The sequence below is a fragment of the Mercenaria mercenaria genome, chromosome 10, assembly GCF_021730395.1.
Source record: "Mercenaria mercenaria strain notata chromosome 10, MADL_Memer_1, whole genome shotgun sequence".
In the NCBI taxonomy this organism is placed as follows: domain Eukaryota; kingdom Metazoa; phylum Mollusca; class Bivalvia; order Venerida; family Veneridae; genus Mercenaria; species Mercenaria mercenaria.
In genome coordinates this window covers 59,728,891-59,753,517 of record NC_069370.1, presented here as the reverse complement: position 1 = coordinate 59,753,517, position 24,627 = coordinate 59,728,891, and the positions used below count along the sequence as shown (strand labels likewise).

The window sequence follows — 24,627 nt, the reverse complement described above, 5'->3', positions numbered from 1 at the left end:
AAAGTGAAACTACCAGATATCATTAACTAACTATCTATTCTCAGGATAAGAAGTCAGATCTTGTAACGAGATGCCCCTGGGCAACATGTCGAGCCCACCAGCTATCATAAGGACTGGGAGTGACCTTTGGCCTCTAAATGTAACCTTGACCTTAGACCTAGAGATCTGGTTCTTGCGCATGACTCCGTCTTAAAATGGTGACCCTTCATGCCAAGTTGCATCAAAAACCCACCATGCACAAAGAAGAAATTTTACCTTTGACCTCTGACTGTGACCTTGACCTAGGAACATGGGGTTTGTGCATGACATTCCTTCTCAGTGAGGTTAACAATCATGCCAAATATAAACAAGATTGGTCCATGCAAGTTAAAAGTTATGGTCAGGACAAAATTGGATGCACGCATGGACACACATACACCGAACTGCCAAAAGTGGTGACTAAGTTTACGCTAAGCAAATTTTGAAAATAACTTTTGATCTAAGGCCACACCAAAGTGATTACCTGTTCGCCGGATTTCCCGCACCAATTTGACGGGAAATTAAAAAAAAAAATATTCTAATTTTTTTTTTACCGCCCGCACCTGGCGTATTTTTTGCGCTGGGTCGAAATCAGCAGGAACGAAAAACAAGAGGGCCATGATGGCCCTATATCGCTCACCTGTTATCATTGCACTTGAGGACAAGAAGGTCCTCAGAAAAAATATCTAAGGACAGGAACAACAAAGAAAGACATCTAACCAAAAAGAAAAAAAAATTCTTACAAGGTACAGATATGTCAAAATACACCTAGAAATTGGAGGTACCATTCATGTTGTACCATAGAAAAGTTACTAAAATAAGCTATTCATATAACGTAAAAGGGAAGTAATTAAAAGAAAATTATTGTAAGTGATCAAAAGAAGAAACTGCCAAATAAATCTGTTGACATAAATGAAATTTCAGATCAGTATCTTCATTAGACTAATAGTTACGGAGATATACCCATTTTAATTTGAAATAAAGGGAGGTAATTTGACATAAAATCAGTCCATAGTTATTATTATTATTATTATTATTATTATACCACATTTATATAGCACTCTTTTCATGCACTTGTACACGTTCAAAAGTGCTTTACAGAATAAATTGCAAAAATACAAACAAATACGTATACAAAGATAATGCATTCCACATTAACAAAAATCATGAATGAAAACAAGTATAATTTAAAAAAAAAAACAAGATAAAAAAAAATAAATGTATCGGTCAGTTAACAAAATATTGTACAAAAAAGTGGGTTTTGAGCAGGCTTTTGAAAGCAGCTAGCGTGTCAGCTTCCCTGATTTTGACAGGAAGAGAGTTCCAAAGCTTTGGAGCAGTGCACGAAAAGCTGCGATTGCCATACATCATTGGTATTAGATTTTGGCATAACAGTGACAGCGTGTCTTGCGATCTAGGTCCTGACCGGTTTATACACTTCTAGCATATCCCTATATAGGCAGGGGACTGATTGTGTAACGCTTAAAGGTGTGGGTCAGAACCTTGTACTGCACCCTGTATTTCACTGGCAACCAGTGAAGCTCCTTCAGAACCGGTGTTATATGATTGCGACGGGCGTCTTAGTGATTACGCGAGCTGCAGTGTTCTGGACATGTTGCACACTTTTAAGTGTGCTGTTGGTATACCACTTAACAAGGCATTACAGTAGTCTCTAACCGTGAAGTAACCAGGCTGTTTATAAGGGTTTTTGTGGCATCACTGGTAAGATACCGTCTGATGTGACCTATTCTGCGAAGTTGTGCATATCCAGCCCGGCACACCGAGTTGACTTGTTGTTCCATATCCATCCGCTATCAATACTGCTCCAAGATTCCTAACACATTTCGTGGATTTTATCACAGAATCACCGACCTTCACAGAAACGTCATAATGTACTTGGAGTTACCTTTGATGTCAATAGCATTACCTCAGTTTTGTCAGCATTGACTTCAGCATGTTGGAATTCATCCACGAGACAATTTCAGAGTCAGCAGCTCTCAATGCGGCGCAAAGCTTCACTTCTGGCCACAGCCTCTATCGCTTAAAAGATAGGTATAATTGAGAGTCATCAGCGTAGAGAAATGATGAGAAGTCCATGACGTCTGCATATGGCACCCACGGGTTTAGTGTACATGATATAGTTTCTTTGACCAAGCACTGATCCCTGGGGCACACTGTATTTCATCAACGTAGGCGTCGACAACTCACCATCACGCATACAGTTTGATAGCGGTCACTAGATATGATGACATCCATGCAAGGCTTTGTGTGTGACTCCAAAATGATGTTCGAGCCGTGTAACAGTGTTGGTGATCAATCGTGTCGAAAGCCGCAGAAAGATCGAGTAGCACGAGGATGTTACAGAATTTTGATCAGAACATGTGAGGATGTCATTTGTACCTTTATCAAAGCCGACTCAGTTGAATGAAACTTTCTGTAAGCAGACTGCAGTCCCTCATGTAGCTCATTTTCACTCAAGTGCCGCTCAAGACGCGCATCTACTACCTTTTCTAAGATTTTTGTAATGAAGGGGAGGTTAGATACAGGCCTGTAGTTATCTACTTTGATTGGCTCAGTCCAACTAATGACAACAATGAAATTTCAAATAAATCCTATAATAGGACTTACTGATATAACTCCATTTTGACTACAAACACGGGAGGTAATCAGATATAAAATAACTCTGGAACCTACGATTGGATCTAATTTGTCATGGAATCAAAGATTTATTGTTGTTGAAGATATTTTGATGTTTGTATCAAATAAAACCATAAATGAAGACTCTATATGGCTGCAAAAGCCAAAATAGCCAATTTTGGACCTTTAAGGGGCCATAACTCTGGAACCCATAACGAAATCTGACCAGTTCAAGAAAGGAATCAAGATCTTGTGGTGATTCAAGTTGTGTGCAAGTTTGGTTAAAATCAAATCATAAATGAAATTGCTATTGTGCAAACAAGGTCAAAATAGCAAATTTTGGCTCTTTCAGGGGCCATAACTCTATAACCCATTAAGCGATCTGGCCAGTTCAAGAAAGGAACCAAGATCTTATGGTGATACAAGTTGTGTGCCAGTTTGGTAAAAATCAAATCATAAATAAAGCTGCTATTGTGCAGACAAGGTCAAAATAGCTGATTTTGGCCCTTTCAGGGGCCATAACTCTTGAACCCATAAAGGGATCTGACCATTTCAAGAAAGGAACCAAGATCTTACGGTGATACAAGTTGTGTGCCAGTTTGGTAAAAATCAAATCATAAATAAAGCTTCTATTGTGCAGACAAGGACAAAATAGCTAATTATGGCCCTTTCAGGGGCCATAACTCTGGAACCCATAATGGGAGCTGGCCAGTTCAAAAAAGCAACCAAGATCTTATGGTGATACAAGTTGTGTGCAATTTTGGTTAAAATATAATCATAAATGAAGCTGCTATTGTGCAGACAAGGTCAAAATAGCTAATTCTGGCCCTTTCAGGGGCCATAACTCTGGAACCCATAATGGGATCTGGCCAGTTCAAGACAGGAACCAAGATCTTATGGTGATACAAGATGTGTGCCAGCTTGGTAAAAATCAAATCATAACTAGAAAATGCTTTTGTAAAAAAGCGCATGTCTCCCCCAATGCAAAGTCCTATAGGCAAGAAGTCAATAGGGGTCAGGAGTGAAAGTCAAAGAGACACTGATGGTTGGCTGCAATAGGGATCATCTACTTGGCATGTCCAGTCATCCCGCTAAATTTCAACACTCTTGGCCTAGTGGTTCTCAAGTCACTGTTCAGGCTCCTGTGACCTTGCCCTTGGATCAAGTGACCTCAAAATAAATAGGGGTCATCTATTCTGCATGTCCAATCATCCTATTAAGTTTCAACATTGTAGGTCAAGTGGTTCTCAAGTTATTTCCAAAAAATGATTTTACATGAACAGCCCACTGTGACCTTGACCTTTAATAGACTGACCCCAAAATCAATAGGGGTCATCTACCCTGCATGTTCAATCATCCTATGAAGTTTCAACATTCTGGGTCAAGTGGTTCTCAAGTTATTGATCGGAACTGGTTATCAATGTTCAGGCCTCTGTGACCTTGACCTTTAACGGAGTGATCCCAAAAACAATAGGGGCCATTTACTCTGCATGAACAATCATCCTATGAAGTTTCAACATTCTGGGTCGAGAGGTTCTCAAGTTATTGATTGGAAATGGTTTTCCATGTTCAGGCCCCTGTGGCCTTGACCTTTAACAGAGTGACCCTAAAATCGTTAGGGGTCATCTACTCCGCATGACCAATCATCCTATGAAGTTTCATCATTCTGGGTCAAGTGGTTTTCAAGTTATTGACCGGAAATGGTTTTCAATGTTCAGGCCCCTGTGACCTTGACCTTTCACAGAGTGACCCCAAAATCGTTAGGGATCATCTACTCTGCATGACCAATCATCCTATTAAGTTTCAACATTCTGGGTCAAGTGGTTCTCAAGTTGCTGACCGGAAATGGTTTTCAATGTTCAGGCCCCTGTGACCTTGACCTTTAATGGAGTGACCCCAAAATTAATAGGGGTCATCTACTTTGCATGTACAATCATCCTATGAAGTTTCAACATTCTGGGTCAAGTTGTTCTCTATTTATTGATCGGAAATGGTTTTCCATGTTCAGGCCCCTGTGACCTTGACCTTTGATGGAGTGACCCCAAAATCAATAGGGGTCATCTACTCTTCATGACCAATCATCCTATGAAGTTTCAACATTCTGGGTCAAGTGGTTCTCTAGTTATTGATCGGAAATGGTTTTCAATGTTCAGGCCCGTGACCTTGACCTTTGACGGAGTGGCCCCAAAAACAATAGGGGTCGTCTACTCCAGCAGCCCTACAACCCTATGAAGCTTGAAGGTTCTAGGTCAAATGGTTCTCCAGTTATTGCTCGGAAATGAAGTGTGACGTACGGACGGACGGAAGGACGGATGGACGGACAGGGTAAAAACAATATGTCTCCTGGGGGAGACATAAATAAAGCTGCTACTGTGCAGACAAGGACAAAATAGCTGATTTTGGCCCTTTCAGGGGCCATAACTCTGGAACCCATAACGGGATCTAGCCAGTTCAAGAAAGGAATCGAGATCTTATGGTGATACAAGTTGTGTGCAAGTCTGGTTAAAATAAAATCATAAATGAAACCACTATCGTACAGACAAGAAATTGCTGACAGACTGATGCACGGACTGACGACGGACGACGGACGAAGGGTGATCACAAAAACTCACCTTGTCACTATGTGACAGGTGAGCTAAAAAGAAGAGGAAATTCCGAAGTTTAAAGGCACCTTGCTTGTAATTTATCGGAACATCGGACGAACATGTTCTCTGACATAGACACCGATTTGACAACAAGTCACCCTACCGCACAGAAGGAGTACCTACCCAGGTAGTATTAGTTTATTCGATTAAATTTTTGTAATATTCAATCACTTTAAAAATCGGGCATAACAAAATGACAGCCCCCTATGTCTTTGTTGTCTCAACGAACAGAACGTATTTCCAGCAACAGCTGTTGAGATTTTCCCTAGCTGCAGTTTTACAGAGTTGTTTAGGGCTGCTGCGCTATACAGTAAGATGAATCTTTCCACACTGATACAGTACTGTAAAACCCACTGGAGGCATGTGTGTTTCTCAGACGCAGGTTTTTGTTGATTGTTGTAACATTCTTTATTTGGTCTGAGTGATGTAAAAGATGATACATGATAACACATCAGAAATTATTACATGTACAACCCCTAGAAGTAAGTAGGTCGATCTATTTTCATTGGTAAATCTCTTGTTATGAGTTTCTAAATATAAAGCTACTGCTGTTGTTTTTACTGTGATTTTCTAAGAGAAAAAATAAAGATATTTCAATAAATTCTAATATTGGTTTAAAAATGAATCCTTCTGCAAGGTGAATTGTTATGACCAGTTGCATTACAATAAATTGTTTAATTTTTTGTTAGCTATCTAATTCAATAGATTGTAGTTTAATTATTGGTCATAACACATACTTATCAAGTAAGAAATACATTGTATTCTATATTCACAAGTATTATACCTCCTAAAACCTGCTAAGGAACTCCATAGAATTCCATGGCAGAAGCCTTAATTATTGCCATGGCAAATCTAGAGAAGGAAATCCCAACCTCCACCAGTGACCACATTTATACATTCTGCTGAGAAAAATGACAAAATTCACAACTGTACTAAATAGTTCCCAAGACTGAACTTTAAAATAATCTTAAGTATAAGATGTCCATGTTAGAGTAGGATGCCAGGCATAAATATAACAAAGTACCAGAATTCCATGTATGCCATGTAATAAAGTACCAAAAATCCATCGGACGAACATGTTCTCTGACATAGACACCGATTTGACAACTAGTCACCCTACCGCACAGAAGGAGTACCTACCCAGGTAGTATCAGTTTATTCGATTAAATTTTTGTAATATTCAATCACTTTAAAAATCGGGCATAAAAAAATGGCAGCCCCCTATGTCTTTGTTGTCTCAACGAACAGAATGTATTTCCAGCAACAGCTGTTGAGATTTTCCCAAGCTGCAGTTTTACAGAGTTGTTTAGGGCTGCTGCGCTATACAGTAAGATGAATCTTTCGACACTGATACAGTCCTGTAAAACCCACTGGAGGCATGTGTGTTTCTCAGACGCAGGTTTTTGTTGATTGTTGTAACATTCTTTATTTGGTCTGAGTGATGTAAAAGATGATACATGATAACACTTCAGAAATTATTACATGTACAACCCCTAGAAGTAAGTAGGTCACTCTATTTTCATTGGTAAATCTCTTGTTATGAGTTTCTAAATATAAAGCTACTGCTGTTGTTTTTAGTTGATTTTCTAAGAGAAAAAATAAAGATATTTCAATAAATTTTAATATTGGTTTAAAAATGAATCCTTCTGCAAGGTGAATTGTTATGACCAGTTGCATTACAATAAATTGTTTAATTTTTTGTTAGCTATCTAATTCAATAGATTGTAGTTTAAATATTGTCATAACACATACTTATCAAGTAAGAAATACATTGTATTCTATGTTCTCAAGTATTATACCTCTAAGAGAAAAATAAGATATTTCATAGAATTTTATTATGGTTTAAAATGAATCCTTACTGCAAGGTGAATTTTTATGGGACAGTTGACAATTACAATAAATGTATAATTTTGTTAGCTATCTTAATCAATAGATTGTAGTTTAAATATTGTCATAACCATACTTATAAGTAAGAAATACATTGTATTCTATGTTCTCAAGTATTAACCTCCTAAAATGCATGTGGAAACTCACAGAATTCACATGGCCAGAAGCCTAATTATTGCATGGAATCTAGAGAAGGAATCACGCACAGTGACACATTTATATTCGTGAGAAAATGACAAAATTCACAACTTACTAAATATTCCAGACGAATTAAATAATTAAGTATAAGATGTACCATGTTAGAGTAGGAGCAGGCATAATAGACAAGTCAGAATTCTGTGCTGTAATGAATCAAATCATTGTGCCCATTATTACAGCAATTCGTGATTGAATCCCGCGAAAGGGCAGAGTTGAGGATGGCAAAAAAATATTCAGCAAAGTTAAAATGTTACAGAAGCAATATGATTTCTTACATCAAGAATGATGGTTTGTTGGGTGGTGGTGGGGGGGGGGGGGGGGGGGGGGGGGGGGAGGGGGATGGGGGGACCAAGGTAAGGTGGTGACCAGGTGTAGGTACACAACATCACATGTTTATAATAAATGTTCATGGAAAAGAATGAAAGAAGTTTAATGAAATTCTTCCAATTGGTTGGTTTGTTATGTACAGATCTGTGGATTTTTAAACAATTAAAGGGCAATAACTATATGGAAAATTGACCAATCGAAAAAAAAAACTTGAAGGGCATCGTCGCAGTATCTTGGTTCATGTCTCAAGTTTGATGAAATTCTACCTGCTAGGTACTGAGAAATGGCTGCAGACGGACATTTCTCATTAAATCAAGGGCAATAACTCTGAGGGAAATTGACCTATCAAAACAAAAACTTGACGGGCATCAGCGCAGTATCTTGGTTCATGTCTATTTCAAATTTGATGAAATTCTACCTGTTAGTTACTGAGAAATGGCTGCAGACGGACATTTTTTATTAAATCAAGGGCAATAACTCTGAGGGAAATTGACCAATCAAAAAAAAAACTTGACGGGCATCATCGCAGAATGTTGGTTCATGTTTATTTCAAGTTTCATGAAATTCTACCAAGTAGTTACTGAGAAATGGCTGCGGACGAACGGACGGACGGACAACGCCATTTCAATACCCCTCTCCCGATTTCATCGGCGGGGGATAAAAAGTCGGCACTGTGTCTTAAAATTCCATCTGACATGGAAAAAAATCCATCCTGAAAAAAATACATCCATATGGAACAGATTCTATTCCATGTTGGAAATGTGTTACTCCGTATGTAATATTTGTTGGTCAACATGGAATTTTGAAACAAATTCCATGTCCATGTCATTTTGGCATGGAAAACAGTCATTCCGTCTCAATTCCATACAGAATCTATATGGATTCCATACGGACTCCATGTGAATTTTTCATACAGGTTGCTTATATGTCTCTCAAAAGTGTCAACATTTGTTTTTGTATACTTTGTCAAACCCTCAAAGTGCTGGATTTTCATTTCATTTCTGACAGTAAAACGCAGTCTGCTGACTTAGCACCGAATAGTTCCACCTCAGATTAGCAGGTTCATTTGAGTGCTGTGTGATCTGCATTTGTAATAGATATGTTGTCCAGCACTTCAAGGGATAAGAGGTCTAATGTCAGGAACAGAGAACATTATTAAGTGATATGGGAATAATAAGACATTCCAGAATAATAATTGTTCAGATATATTTCTTACTTTTTATGGTATGTATCACACATTAAACATTCAATAATACAAAGACATTGCTGTTTGAATGTTACTCCACACACATTTGTTTAAAAATCCAGCTTATGAACAGAAACACACTTGATCTGGTGTTAAACATGAAACAAGAGATTATTTACTCTCCCTTTTTATTTTATGTTCTTCGCTCACTTCAATAAATGATGATTTGAATTTTTTTTTTTTTTTCGCTCGTTTGCCCCAAATATTCTTGAAAAAATCCTAAGAACAAGACATCAATTTGGTGTGGCCTAATACAAACTTAAAATGGAATGTTCTTTTCTCACAAAAATATACATGCAGATCTATATATAAATATTTATTTAAATATCAACAGTTGCAAAACAGCAAAGCCACTAACACAGCTTTGGACAGAATGTAATATACCAAAATAAAATAAATACTGTTGAATGTAAACTGTAGACAATAAGCAATATATTCACAACTGCAAAAACAATCAGTGATAACATAATAAATATATATGTCGCAGTTAAAATAGATATAAATTTCTATCCAAAAATACTGGAATTGAGGTGAAAATTCAGTTTAATTTGTTACATGGCAGATAAACATTACATGTATAATACATAAACAAGAATACTGCAGGCTAAACTATTGATAAGACAGGCATGGCACAACTATAACTTAAAACTGATGCCTTCATGCATGTATTTAATTATAAGGTCTTAACAAAAATGTTATGGTATCAAAATGGAAGTGTTGGTTCTTACACAACAGATATAGTTTTTATTCCTGTACTTTTTGACCGGCTTTCACCCATAGTTTGTTGCAATCATTAACTTTTGTTGTTTTTTTACGCCTTTTTTTCAACGTTTTTTTTTTTTCTTAATGACACTATGTGTCACTTGCTAAATTCCTAACCAATATTTACCAGCTCTGCAAATATAATGGCAAATTTCTTTCATAAATCTGATGTGTTGGAAGTATGACCTCAGACATAATTATAATCTTCAGGAGGTAATCATCACTGAAAACAGGATTTTGTACCTACAGCTTACTCTCAAAAGTCAAGCTTCACCTACTAAGCTAACCTGGCATACCTGTATACTAGTACTGTAATATGTAGGTGGCATTTTGTCTAGTCTTGTTAAGCTTACAATTAAAACATATATCTTTTATTCAAAACAATTCTATGAGCACAATTATTTGTTCCAATAGCACAAACACATCATTTGGCAAAAGATAAAGGATAGATTTGAAAAATGCATACCTAAATAAAATACAGTTACATAGAAATAAAGATCACTTTGAGCTTTCATATATTAAAAGCAATACAAAAATATAACAACATTCTGGGAATAAAACAATGACGATTTGATAATACTCTGAAATATCTGCATCTTTTACTCGACAATGAGATGATATACAATTACAGTGTAAAATACAACAAGAAATGCGGCAATGCCACGAAACCAGGTTTTCAACACTTTTCATAAGAATAAAAAAGTATACTGAATCACAGTGCACCACTTTAAAGCACAACCCTAACCCTAACCCTATTTTTAGTAACAATGACCTTGACCTTGATCCCAGAAACCCCAAAATCAATCCCAAGCTACAACTTTATATAAGTTTTCTATACACCAAGTTTCATCATGATAGCTCATTCCTAAGTTAAGTTATTGACCGGAAACCCTTTTTCTATTTTAAGTAACAGTGACCTTGACCTTGACCTCAGAAACCCCAAAATCAATCCCAGCCTTTGTCTTGATATAAGCTACATACATACCAAGTTTTATTCAAATATCTTTACCGAAACAAAAGTTATTGACCGGAAACACCAGTTTGACGCCGCCGCCTGCCCATCCGCCCGCCCACCCGACCAACGACATACCCCAATCTAATAACTCAGGTTTTTGTGGTTAAAAATATATTCAAAATTATCTTACTCATACAAAAGACAAGGGGGTTTACAATTCATTTAAAGAACACTGAAAATTTGCCGTTTTTTGTTACAACTAACCTCATATGGTGACTGTCCAGTTCTGCTAGTGAAGGTCAAGGTGCAGACCAGAATCTGGATAGAATCACTGACCTGCAAGTTGGCTTCCTTTCAAGAGAAAGTTCTACATCCTAAACAGGGGTTAAGGGGCAAGTTCTGGAGGCTATGGTCACTAATTAAGGTGACAAAAGCTGAAGGCATGCAATAAACAAGAGCTGTCAGTGGACAGCATGCTCGACTATTCTCAGTGCTTGATAGTATAATATAAGCTATGAGTAAAACTTTACAATTACAATAAGCAAAGTAATCTCAATGGACTTTGAAAATATTTGGGGTGGTACGCAAATTTTAACATTACAATAAGCATATTCTAAGTCGAAAAGGGGCCATAATTCAGTCAAAATGCTAGATAGAGTTGCCTCCTCCTTTTTACAGACTGGGGTCATGATGGTAAACAGGCATGCAAAATATGAAAGCAATATCTCAATGGACTTTGAAAATATTTGGGGTGGTACGCAAATTTTAACATTACAATAAACATATTCTAAGTCGGAAAGGGGCCATAATTCAGTCAAAATGCTTGATAGAGTTGCCTCCTCCTATTTACAGACTGGGGTCATGATGGTAAATAAGTATGCAAAATATGAAAGCAATATCTCAATGGACTTTGAAAATATTTGGGGTGGTACGCAAACTTTTACATTTGTGTCATGCTCCCGGCGACGCTGGGTCGAGTAGGGTAGCTCCCCTATTATTTGAAAAGTCAAGCTAAAAATGATGGTGACAAAAGGGATACTTCCTGCTGACCTCTTTATATCCATTATGTGCCAAACTAATATACTGATACTCTCTAAGCTTTGCTTTACTTGTATTTAAAAACAGTGCACTACAACAACAATAATACTGGCATATTGTTTACAATATGGATTTCAGTCTTGTATCTATATATGCAACCATCTCATTAACATTCAGACCAAACAGTTCATGAATTATTGACAACGAGGAAGCTATCACTGACAGTAATAATGTATGACAAATGTTATACATTTTCCAAACAATAAATAGCTTGATACCAAGAGGTACACCAATTAGCAATTAACAGTATTAATACAGTTGAAATTCAATATCTTGAACTTGCTTATCTCAAAAGTTCAGCTCTTTCAAAGAGATTTTCAAGTCCGGTCCAAAAAACATGCAAAAAATATCATTTAAAGTTGATTTTCTGTTATCTCAAAGGAAAACATTTGATCTCTTTGAATTCAACAAAGCCAGTTTCAACTGTATATAGAACAAAGAGGAACTTGGTTGAAGAGTTGAACCAAAATGATCCCAAACAATTTTGAAATCATAAAGGTATTATCTCGTCTTACGCAATGAATTCCAAAGCATACTATGTATGCATTAAAAATTAGAACAAGAACAGTTATAAAGTTATTCATGCCAATAATAACTTCATCAAACCATTCCTTTTCCAGTCCATTCTGGTGTAAGTTGATAACCTGTCTTCCTGTCTGTGTCTGCTACCCTTGTTTTATTTCTGAACAATCTGTAGTTTGCTGTTAGGTAACAAACTACTGAAGAAGAACCTTAATTTCTACAAGCAAGCTGGATGACTTCCTCACATTGAATCCTACACCCTAAGTGAGGTTTCAAACTTTGTTGTTTGTGATTCATTCAACAATCTAAACTACTTGGCTATTGAAGATTCCCTCCTCAAATGAAGACTCAAATTCTTTTATAGCTTGTTGGTACCATTTTGATTTGACATACAGACTCAACATTTCTTTTTGACATAATTTCAAGTATTCCAAGAATATAATCATTATTATAGTCAATTCAAGACTTCAGGTACTGATTAGAGCAGAAGACAGTTTTAAAACTATACAATACCTGTTTTAGATCCAACAGTCTGAGAATAAGTCTGCCATATTTTTGCAGTAGTGAGTCAGTCACTGATTTACCCTGGCTGCTTTCTGTACTGAATGTTCTACAAATAATAAAAAAATTTACTTGAACACTATTCGAAAGCCATAAACCTTACAACAGTGCTGTGTTTGCTAAAGTAAGACAGTAGTTGGTTTCCTTAAGATTTATAATGTAGTAATTTGTATCATGCAGAAAATCCTTAAAAGTGAAGAAACAGACAACCCTGAACATGAAGTACTTATGACTGGTGATAACAAATGCTAGTTCACTTTTGTGCCTCATTCAACAAGACAAATTACATATTAGTTACACAGTCTTAACAGCCATCACATCTACAGAAGACCTGTAACTTCATTTTTTGTTGTTGTTTAGTTACAGTATCAAGTTACACAGACACAATTTCAAGTCATAATGCAACTGTACCGCTTTTGATGATACAGGAACAACTAAAGGTTCTCCACCATGCATGGGCTGGTACTTGGAACTACTGACCTACTGTAAGTCGGCTGGATGGCATTCTCACATTAAAGATTTTTACACCTAAGGAAAAATTCTGAACCCACTGTAGTGTGTGGCAAGTAAATGATCTTATGCACTGGGCTACACAGGCACTCCATTCATTTTCTTAAAATTTTGATTACACATTCATCACATATACATAAATTAACCATCAGTAGTAACACAATGCACTTACTCCCTGAGTATTGTATCAAATGCTAGAACAGCATTGTCTCGTTGTAAAGCCAGTACTAAACATGGACCGGATACCAGCATTGGAACCTGGAAAACATCAAATAAAGCACTAGCCATTTCATTTCTGACAACAGGGACCATTACAGGTCACATGGGAATGAGCAGACTGCTCAAGTTATCCTGAGTTTTGAGCAATCTAAGCATTGTAAATATCAGGACATGAGCCATGGAATGCGCAAAGTGAGCATGGGCACTCGGAGCCTTGGTGCTCGTGAGAGCAATGTTTCTCTGTAATCACGAAAAGCAAGGCATATTTTTTCCAATCCTGCTGACATTTTTACTATTACATTTCTGTATCTTGAAAAGAGATTATCAAGCAGTTAGTATTTACAAAACAATAAAAATGTGCTAGCTCATGGTTTACAACTTTTAGAAATGGTAAAACATATCTGTTAAACTTGCAAAATTTAATAGTTAAACTTAACAACTTTCATTTTAATATAGCGTGAATTGAAAGCAGGAACTTAACTACTGGTAGTTATTACCCTCCTGTAAATCTTAATAAAGTTTCATTTTAATTATCTGCACCTATAAACAGGGCAAAGGAGAACAGGTGGAAAGTGGTGAATATAAAACTGTATTTTCTACAGTACTAAAGATTAGAAACTTTGTTCACTATACCTGCTGGAAACTTGCAGCTTCTATTGAGCACAAGAAGTGTTCCTGGGTGAACCATACCATTCTACCTCCAACAAACTCAAACCTACAGGTAAAGCAACAATGATATACAGTTGAAACTCAATATCTCATAGTGGCTTATCTCAAAATTCCAGCATTTTCCAGTCCCGTCCCAAAAACACTTGCATAAAATATCATTTTAAGTAAAAATTTCGATTATCTCGAAGTTAAAAGCTCAGTCTTTGAATTTGAGATACCAACTTTCAACTGTAGTTTGATGCAAATTTAGAACGATTCAAACTTTTGATGTCCTGATTAAAGATAGGTCAAAAGTCATTCATACTCGTAGCCTAATTCAATGAGAAAGTTGTCATTCACTTACAGAGATAGAAAGTAATAATTAAAAATCCCAGTGTGTTAGTGTAACTGGTCATCATTTAAAAATACCAAAACAAAATTATTTTTCTGCAGCATTTCATTTACATGCCAAGTTTTACAAAAGTAGTTCTTTAAAGTTTTGAAATTAGTATAGGATAATACTGACAGAAAACATACTAATTTGGTGACTCTGAAGGTCAGCGGATGGGGTACACATGGGCAGGGAGTCAAGCTTGTAAATGACTTATGAATCAGTTAATACTATTACCCTTGAGCAATTAGACTGTCAATAACATCCATGTAACCATGGTGAGATCCTAGCTGCCTCATCAGCAATGGTGTCAGAACAATACATTTTGTCTGTAGTAACAACATATGGGAAGCATCTGAAAACAAAGAAAATTAATTATCATCAAGCCTGTCACAAAATTAAGGCAGCTGCTTATAAGCTGTAATAACGAACAGTACAAAAGCAAGCTAACAACACTGACATTAACATGAATTGAATTCCTACCAAGCTTGTCTTAAAGTCAAACTGGCTATTTATATAGGCAGATCAGTACAAATGAGAATTATATTCTTAATTCCTACTTAAGTCCAATCACTTAATAGGAAATACAACCCAAAAAGCCTTCATGAAGACAAAATAATCATCTATGTATAATTTTACAATTAAAAAGGAGATATAATGAAAACTAAATGAACCTACCAGTGTTTGAAGAATCTACTGCAGTACTGATAACCACATCTCTATGGGAAGAATATTTTACAGCTATTTCTTGATCAACTGCTGGGCAAGCTATCTATATAAAATACAATAGAAACAAAGGTGTTTTCTTTACTGGTTTCCAAGTAGTTTCCAGACTGAAATCGCTATTTTTTGCCAGTAACTTTCAAACAAAACATAGCAGAAACATAAAATTTTCACAGAAAAAAAGCTAGGTTCTTCGTTAACACAATGCAGAATTCGTATTACACTTGCGTTCATAACACCATGGAGGTAATATAGAGATGGAGTGCGGACGAAAGCACTTCAAAGGTAAACTGTGCAGCAATGCGGCTTTGTTATCCTCTGATAAGTATCTGCCAAACAATAGCAATTAGGTGTTAATCACATATCATGTTGCTCCTTACGGAGTTTATCGAGTGAGACCCGATAAACGGCCGGAATAGTCCGATACTGAGATCGGGATGTTCCGATATTTTCCGTTTAGTAACAATACACATTCTGATGTCGTTTTGTAAACACTGACACTTTGGCAATTAACGTTGACAAAATACACCCATTTTACATATCTTCCATGGTCATGCAATTATAATTGATAAACATGTTGGAAAGACTTTATTATAAGTGTTACTTATGGCAAATAATGATTACGAAAATGAAGATATTGAAGGGATTTTCTTTTCCGATGAATTAATTCCAAGAAACAGGGACGTGGGTGATTTTGACAATGACTGGCCATATTGTCCAAGTGAACAGCTAAACGATAAGGTAATGATTAATTGCGAACATGTAAAATGCGAATTCAAATGGTAGCACTATTCGTGTGCCAATTTGACAGCTGAAACTATATCAGGGTCCCTGGATATGTCCAGAATGTAAAGACAAGAAAAGTAAGAAAACGAAATTTCACTTTATTATAAAATTCTAATGAGGTTATAACGTAATATTACTGACATACAAATCCATTTTAGCAGAAAGTTTAATATGTATATACAGTACAGAGTGTATATGAACATTATATCATCTCTTGTCTTGTCGATATGATTGTACATTAGGCGAATGAGTGAAATACAAGGCACATATTTAAAAAAAAAAAAAAATGTGCATCTTTACAGGCACTGACCTCCAGATCGTGCGACAAAAAATGAGACAAAAAAGTTCCAATTTAGCAGCGAGATTTCACACCAGCTTCAAATCTGCGAAATGAATTAAATAATCAAATAAATAAACAGATAAATAAATACACGAAGAAGTGGACAGGTAACTGAATAACTACTTAAATAAATAAAATTTAATATAGTTATATGAACGACTTATATAAACTTGTAATCAAGACCAATAGCGTAAATATGCAGTCTAAAAACATGGTCAATATTCAAAATGCTCACAACTGCTCACGTTTTTAATACCCAGTAAATGAAAATTTGATACCTTGACTTTAATTTAACATGTACAAATTTTTTAGGAAATTTTAGGAAATTTTAACAGAATTTAGTTTAAAATGACTACATAGAAAACTGTAAGTACTTACTTTACTTAGTTACAGCTATCTGAAGAGTTAGAATATCACAGAAACGCATGCTTTAAATAGTAGTACATTCATTCTACCGATGAATCCCCCGCAGTGCGCATTGTTTGTATTAATTAGTTTCAATATATGACACGCGTGCATATGTCACCCACAACTTCTGTTTTGTTGAAATTTTGATGCAATTGCTGATTAACGATAAAACGGCGGTGCCACACAGTGTGTTCAAAGGATTATTTTAATTACATGTGAAATAGTGATAATTAGGTGTCTGTGGTGATATCTCTCGTAGGATTCTGAAAGGAGCTCAGCAAGGAACAACACCAATTATCTCGTCCGCACTCCATCTCTATATTACCTCCATGATAACACAAATGTAGATGAGGCCTCAAACATGGCAATTAATTCCATTAATATCTCAGTTAGTCCGGGTAGTTTTCCAGACCTTTCATTGTAACAGTTGTAACCTTTCTGTAAAACAGTAAAAAGCAAACATTTCCGATTTCGTTATATATATTCAAAATAAAAACATAATTCTAAGGCATGATGAGGATTTGAAAAGTATATTTCAAGAAGTTAACAAATATTAGATTTATAATATGCTCATTACAGTTACGTCTAATTACGTTTGAATGACGTTTGCAACGTCTTGCTAAAATGACATGACGTTTTTAGCGGAGTGGTAATATTACAAAAAAGGAATTAAGAACTTTTAATATAATTAACAACTTTAAAAAAAAAAGAACAAGACAGGTTTCAAAATTGGTAGTCTAATGCCCTGACCACTCGGGCATGGACACTGCTGCTAAACATTTGATTGATAGAGGGTATCGTGGGATTTAAGAGGGTATCGTAGGTAAATCCCAGTCTATTATGTTTCCTATTTTTAATCGATAATTTAATGCCGTAGTATAGTGACTAGGTCGATTTTTCTGACTTTCATTGTTTTATTACTTTCGGAATGTTTTTACTATACCGTCTGTAAATGGGAGCATCAATTGACTGATGTTTACCTTCAAGGGGCCTCAATTTCTGCGCATGCGCACTGTAACTGGAATTCCCCTGCTGTTGACAATCTCTTGTGTAAACATTACATCGAAGTAAGTTAAAACAGCCGGGATATTCAAATAATAAATAAGTTCGGTAATGCTAGGTTTTCGCTGCTATGTAAAGGCAACAAAGGTCTAGATGATATGATATTGTTACCCAGATGCTTTACGACGGCGAAAAGTCTATACAGCACGAAATGTAAAAGGTCCGGAAAACTACTTGGCTCTGGAAACTACTGGGAAACCAGTAAAGGAAGAATGAAAGTCGAGATCTCATACTTAACTGCACACAGAATGTCTAGAATTTCATTTATAAAGGTAAATCGGCAAAACAATGTTGTTGTCGGCAACATTTATTTTGATAAAGGACATATACAACTGGTTTTGGAAGTTTTACATCTGCACTTTTACATGTTTTGAATCTAATGATTCATTTCTAGGCAAATTATAGCAACTGTCTGTTAATCCCTGAAAGGACTTTCTACAAACACACATACAGTATTATCATCCCCTCATTTATCATTCATATGCTCATATTTAATTCTTCATGCAGTTTGCCCTTTTTTACCGAAAACAAATATATGCTAAGTTTACTGGCCTAATTATCAAGACTTAAATAAAATTCTCACTATTTCCTGTAGAGGTATATCTGTTTCTTCACAACACAAACCATCAGGGAAAATAACTTTTCATCTTCTACTGCATCCATATATGTTTTAGAAGCTGAAAATAAAAATAACATGCTTTTATATACAATTAATTGAGCAAAAAGGAGCGTTTTTGTATCTTTGAAACACAAGCAGTCAGCAGACCTATATATAATAGCAATTTACATGGTTAAAACAATCAGAGGAAACACCAATTAAAATGGCTCCCAGTTCTGGCACTTTTGGTTACTAGTATGGTACAAAGTGCTTCCAAGTTTTTGCAACTGACCAACATGAGTGGAAGAGACAGCCAAGGTCCTGGTAACCTTACGATGAAATTGTACGAATGATCAAAAAATACTTTTCATATTAACAAGTGATAAAATAATTTGAGCAAAAACACACTATAAAAACTTGATAATAAAATCACTACCTTCAAATTTAATGAGTACACTTTCTACAGATTATTTCCCTTACCATATATTGCATTACTAACAGGATCCACACCAAACACTCCCCTCCAGTAGAACTGACTGTGTCGGCGGGCGCTCTGTGGATCCTCTGGTCCCAGCAGGTCAAGTAATCTTTTAACAGCATTCTCTCTTTGTACACACAAACATACACAGGGTCCATAGGTCAAGTGTTTCTCATGCTTTTCTACCTCATCTTTCTGCAAAAATATATTCAACAAGTTGTCAACGAATCATCAGTTATAGGCTCAAGCCTACTTCACTTATCACTATTGTTAACTACCTCCCAATGAAACAATATAATCATGTAGTTATGACTTCAATGAAAGTAAAGTAATGATTTCATCATAAACTTTCTTTCTGAAAATAAATTAATATAAATTCATTGAAATGTAAAATATCTGCCAGTTGCATATATGAAGGTGTTTCAACCCAGAAACACATACATTTCAAGGCCTCATAACTTCGCTTGTTAATATACCTGCTGGAACTCCAACGTTACCAACTCTCATGGTTTTTTGGTATCTAACAGGCTAATATCACAATAACTGTATAGCTGAACAAGATGTCTATGGACTATGGCAGTTACAATGACATCTAATATGTGTTTACATACATAAATATTAGTCTGGGAAGCCGTTGATAATATTTGTGCTTTGTCAGAAGAAATCATACCTAATATTTATGCATTAAAGATATCACTTTTTTTGCGCTAATTAGTGTAAATTGGCATTCATCGAGTTTCTGTTATTATCAATGCCTGGGGAAATTAACATGTGATCATATTTGCGCTTGTCTGAATCGAAAACGAGGCAAGGCTGCTGAAATTTCGGCAATTTTCGTAGATCACTAGGTCTGCATTAATATAACATCTTGATAGCTATGACGCAAATTTAAGTTTATACTGACATATTTAAAAGTTGTTGCAACTTGCTTGAAAAGCTATGGGAGGTACAATCTGGTATTTGTCTATGGCCCGGAAATGTTCGGAAACCTTCGGAAGTACACGATTCCGAACTGTTTTTTTCCGTGAGAATTCCGTTTCTATTTTTAGCCATGGATTATTGCTTTCAGAAGTTATCGTTCTTTATTAAACACCTGCATATTTCGGGTGTAATACAGGTGGCGCTGCGGTCGGAAAACAGGTTTCCCCAGGCTGTCAATTTGCAGGTAGAAAAAGTTAGAAATTGTCAGACTGGATTCCCATGCTAACATAAATATGTGCTGTAGTGTACAATGTTACCTACATTAGCAGTCACCTGTATATATAATGACCCTGCTTAAAAGTCACCTTTAGGTCCGAAAACTGGAATTTCCTATAAGTGAATCTTTATGTAACATGACACTGTCTAGCTCGATCAGTGAACTGCCTAAAATTCATCAAAATGTACTATAAAGGTCAATAAAAACCTTATCTTGTAAAATCATAGCCCTTTTTCCCCTGTTATACCATCAAGATTTTAAAACAGTAAAACACTCAACACTGCTTTGCAAAACTATTTCATCTCCCCAAAGATCTGATTTTCTGTGTAGTAACTTTTTTGAAATACTCTTTATTACATTACAAGCAAAACAAATATACAAGATAGGCATAACAAGAGGGCCATGATGGCCCTGTGTTGCTCACCTGAGTACTATTGCTCAAAATGATAAAATTATGATCGTTTCAAACCAATCTCATTAGAAGCTGCTAAGGTGTATTCATTTAGATAAATAATAAAGGAGGTAATCTGTCATTAATTCGGTCAATATGTATCTTCACTGATTGTCCAAGTCCATCTGTTGATATAAATGAAATTTCAGATCAGTATCTTCATTAGTTACGGAGATATACCCATTTTAATTTGAAATAAAGGGAGGTAATTTGACAAAAAATCAGTCCATAGTTATTTACCCTGATTGTCTCAGTCCAACTAATGACAAAAATTGAAATTTCAAATAAGTCATATAAGTACTTACCGATATAAATCCATTTTGATTACAATCAGGGGAGGTAATAAGATATAAAATAACTCTGGAACCTACGATTGGATCTGATAAGTTCGTCATGGAATCCAAGATTTATTGTTGTTGAAGATATTTTGGAAGTTTGTATCAGATCAAACCATTAATGAAGTCTCTATATGGCTGCAAAAGCCAAAATAGCCAATTTTGGACATTTAAGGGGCTATAACTCTGGAACCCATGATGGAATCTGGCCAGTTCAACAAAGGAACCAAGATCTTGTGGTGAAACAAGTTGTGTGCAAGTTTGGTTAAAATCAAATCATAAATAAAGCTGCTATTGTGCAGACATTGTCAAAATAGCTAATTCTGGCCCTTTCAGGGACCATAACCCTGGAACCCATAATGGGATCTGGCCAGTTCAAGAAAGGAACCAAGATCTTATGGTGACACAAGTTTTGTGCAAGTTTGATTAAATTCAAATCATAAATAAAGCTGCTACTGTGCAGACAAGGCAAAAAAGCTGATTTTGGCCCTTTCAGGGGCCATAACTCTGGAACCCATAACAGGATCTGGCCAGTTCAAGAAAGGAATCGAGATCTTATGGTGATACAAGTTGTGTGCAAGTTCGGTTGAAATAAAATCATACATGAAACCACTATCATGCAGACAAGAAATTGTTGACGGACGGACGCATGGACCGACGATGGACGACGGACAAAGGGTGATCACAAAAGCTCACCTTGTCACTATGTGACAGGTGAGCTAAAAAGAAGAGGAAATTCCGAAGTTTAAAGGCACCTTGCTTGTAATTTATTGGAACATCGGACGAACATGTTCTCTGACATAGACACCGATTTGACAACTAGTCACCCTACCGCACAGAAGGAGTATCTACCCAGGTAGTATCAGTTTATTATTTATAATATCCGGAATAAATTAAACTTTAATTTGTGGAGTATCGAATTTTTGACTTCCAAATAGAACTTTTTCTATTTAAGCTTAAGTAATTTTTTCCTTCTTTGTTTATATAGGCAAATTTATCGATTTTCCGTAAGATCGATGTTACTAAAAGTTGGTAATGAACTGCAGACCCTACTTTTGTTTTGGATATCTGATCCTAAACTACCAATGTCTACCAACTACCCCTTACGAAGACAAACCCTGACAGCATTTAACAGTGAAAGGGCTTTACCTGGTAAAATGGGGCATGTCATGCTTTGTTTGAAAGACAGATATATATGGTAACATAGGTCTGGCTAATGTATCTGAGAACAGCTCTCTCTCTGTGAAAAACAGCCTGATATATGTGTAAGCCTCTTCTGCTGTCCTTGTGTGGATCATGTCCAGGTTGAACTGCTGCCCAGACTTGGGGCTCGGACAAGGTTGGACCACACTCTCTAACTTTGCAAATGCATTGACTCCTCGTAAAGCCAGCACCAAACATGGTTCTAAACACAAAATCAATAAAAGAATTAGTAGCAAGGTCTTTTTGTTTAGTTGTTACATTTAAAGTTATAAAATCAAAAACATTATGTTTCATGTAAAATATAACTTTACAATTTTGAAACTCATCAAAGCTTCACAACTTTTACATACATCAAACCTCCACATTTCCGATAAACATCAAAGTTTGATGATTTTTACACACAGCAAAGCTTAACAATTCTGATAAACCAAAGCTTCACAATTCTGACACACATCACAACCCCACATTTTTAACATAAAGCAAAGCTCCAAAATTTGGACACCTTTCCATTAAAACCGTATTTTTTTTTTTTATTGTAATGATTTTCAAAATACACATTTCTTTGATGGTCACATGAATTAAAAGCATAACATAAATTACAAACCTGCAGCAAGTGTATTTAAACTATCCCTCCATAGTCTGTCACCCACTTCACATAGTGTGACTTCCTAAATGCTTGTGACACAGTTAGCCTCGGCACCCATTTCATACCAAGTAACTCAAGACCATCATTGAATGGCAAAGACTGGTGATGACGACTGTATGGTAACATTCCTAATAGTTTACCTACAACATAATTACACAAAGTCACATAAAGCTGTCACTGAATGGCAAAAGGTGTTGCTACACTCAAAAGTAAGTAGAAATGTGTTCACTTGACACATGTTACCTCCAAAACTAAACCTGATGATGACAGTAAATGAGAGGTTTGAAACATAAGACTTAAAACATTGGTTTCTGCTTACATACTAAACATTTTGTACAACAATAAGCATCCCATTTCCATATGATGCATGTATCTTAAGAGAGTGCAAAATTGAAAGTGAAAAATAACAAGTAACAAAGATGTCAATATAAAAAGTTACCTATGTTCACATTTTAAAACTGTTAAATAAGAAAAACTTTAAATACACTTACTTTAATGTAAACTAGAATCAAGAAAAGCATTATTTGACAACAAGGATTAAAACTGCAGAATGATTTCTTACCTATAAACAAACCAGATGTTTTCACAATATCATTTCCTAGCAACATCAAAACCATAATTTGTTCTTATTCGGGGTTGGTGTACAACTGAGGTATCACGTAACTTGGGTTGATCTGAACCTCTGGATCAAAGCACTAAAATATAAAGATAAATCAAGTCAATATTTTAACAAAACAATTAAGATTCCTGTATATTCTGGTTTACAACTTCTGTCAATTAAATCCAAAACCACAAGGATTATATCTATCAATAGTTTAGAAATGGGTGTCTTTATTTTGTCTACAGAATATTAAAATAAACATAATACAGATGATGCTGAAAAGGTTTGAATAAATCAATTTTGTCCTAGAAAAATAAATAAGCAATATATTAACTGAAATATCTGCCAGTATTAAAAACTCACATTACTTATAAACATTTTCATAGTTATTGGATCACAAGAGACTGAACTAGACGTGTGTTTTCATATCAAGAGCTGTCCGTAAGACAGTCAAGCTTGACTATTCGAAATATTGTCCCAAAAGCAGGAAAATATTACCCAAAATGTTAAAATATCAAAAGAGTTTTAAGTTCAAACGGGGACAAAATTTGACCAAAATGCATATCAGAGTTATGGGACTAGTCTTATAACCGGAAGGCACATGTAAAGTTTCAATTCAATATCTGCATTAGTTTTGGAGATAGTATCTTGCATGTAAAACTTTAACCAGAATTTTTTAAGTTCAAAACAGGGCATAATAAGCCAAAAATACATGTCAGAGTTTATGGGACTTGACCACATGGGGTTGGTAATTGATCTAGAAAATGAAAAAATAGGTTTCAAATCTATAGGCCTTTTAGTAATAGCTGTATGTTCTTGCAGGCAAAACTTTAACCAGGATTTTCTAAGTCCAAAAGGGGGCATAATTTGGCCAAAATGCAGGTTAGAGTTATAGGACTTGATGCAATAACTAGTTTTATAACCCTGAAGACACATGCGAAGTTTCCATTCAATATCTGCATTAGTTTTGGAGACAGTAACTTGCACGTAAAACTTAAACCAGAATTCTTTAAGTCCGAAAGGAGGCATAATTTGCCCAAAATACATGTCAGAGTTATGGGAATAGACCCCATGAGGTTAGAAATTGATCTAGAAAATGAAAAAATAAGTTTCAAATCGATAGGCCTTTAAGTAACAGCTGTATGTACTTGCATGCAGAACTTTAACCAGGATT

At 35.7% G+C, this 24,627-nt stretch overlaps 1 protein-coding gene across 1 annotated transcript in view; it reads right to left on the bottom strand.

The window, feature by feature from the left end:
• Positions 1-22,992, bottom strand: part of LOC123560687 (uncharacterized) — a 67,456-nt gene extending 44,464 nt beyond the window's left edge. The window contains exons 1-9 of the mRNA XM_053553190.1: positions 22,811-22,992; positions 22,153-22,408; positions 19,022-19,214; positions 18,527-18,620; positions 15,303-15,396; positions 14,862-14,979; positions 14,219-14,300; positions 13,539-13,624; positions 12,809-12,905 (exon numbers count right to left, since the gene is read on the bottom strand). Coding sequence (XP_053409165.1) covers positions 12,809-12,905; positions 13,539-13,624; positions 14,219-14,300; positions 14,862-14,968 — 372 coding nt within the window. The 5' untranslated portion in view covers positions 14,969-14,979; positions 15,303-15,396; positions 18,527-18,620; ... (1 more) ...; positions 22,153-22,408; positions 22,811-22,992. The remainder of the gene's footprint in view (positions 1-12,808; positions 12,906-13,538; positions 13,625-14,218; positions 14,301-14,861; positions 14,980-15,302; positions 15,397-18,526; positions 18,621-19,021; positions 19,215-22,152; positions 22,409-22,810) is intronic.
• Between the last annotated feature and the right edge of the window lie 1,635 nt (positions 22,993-24,627).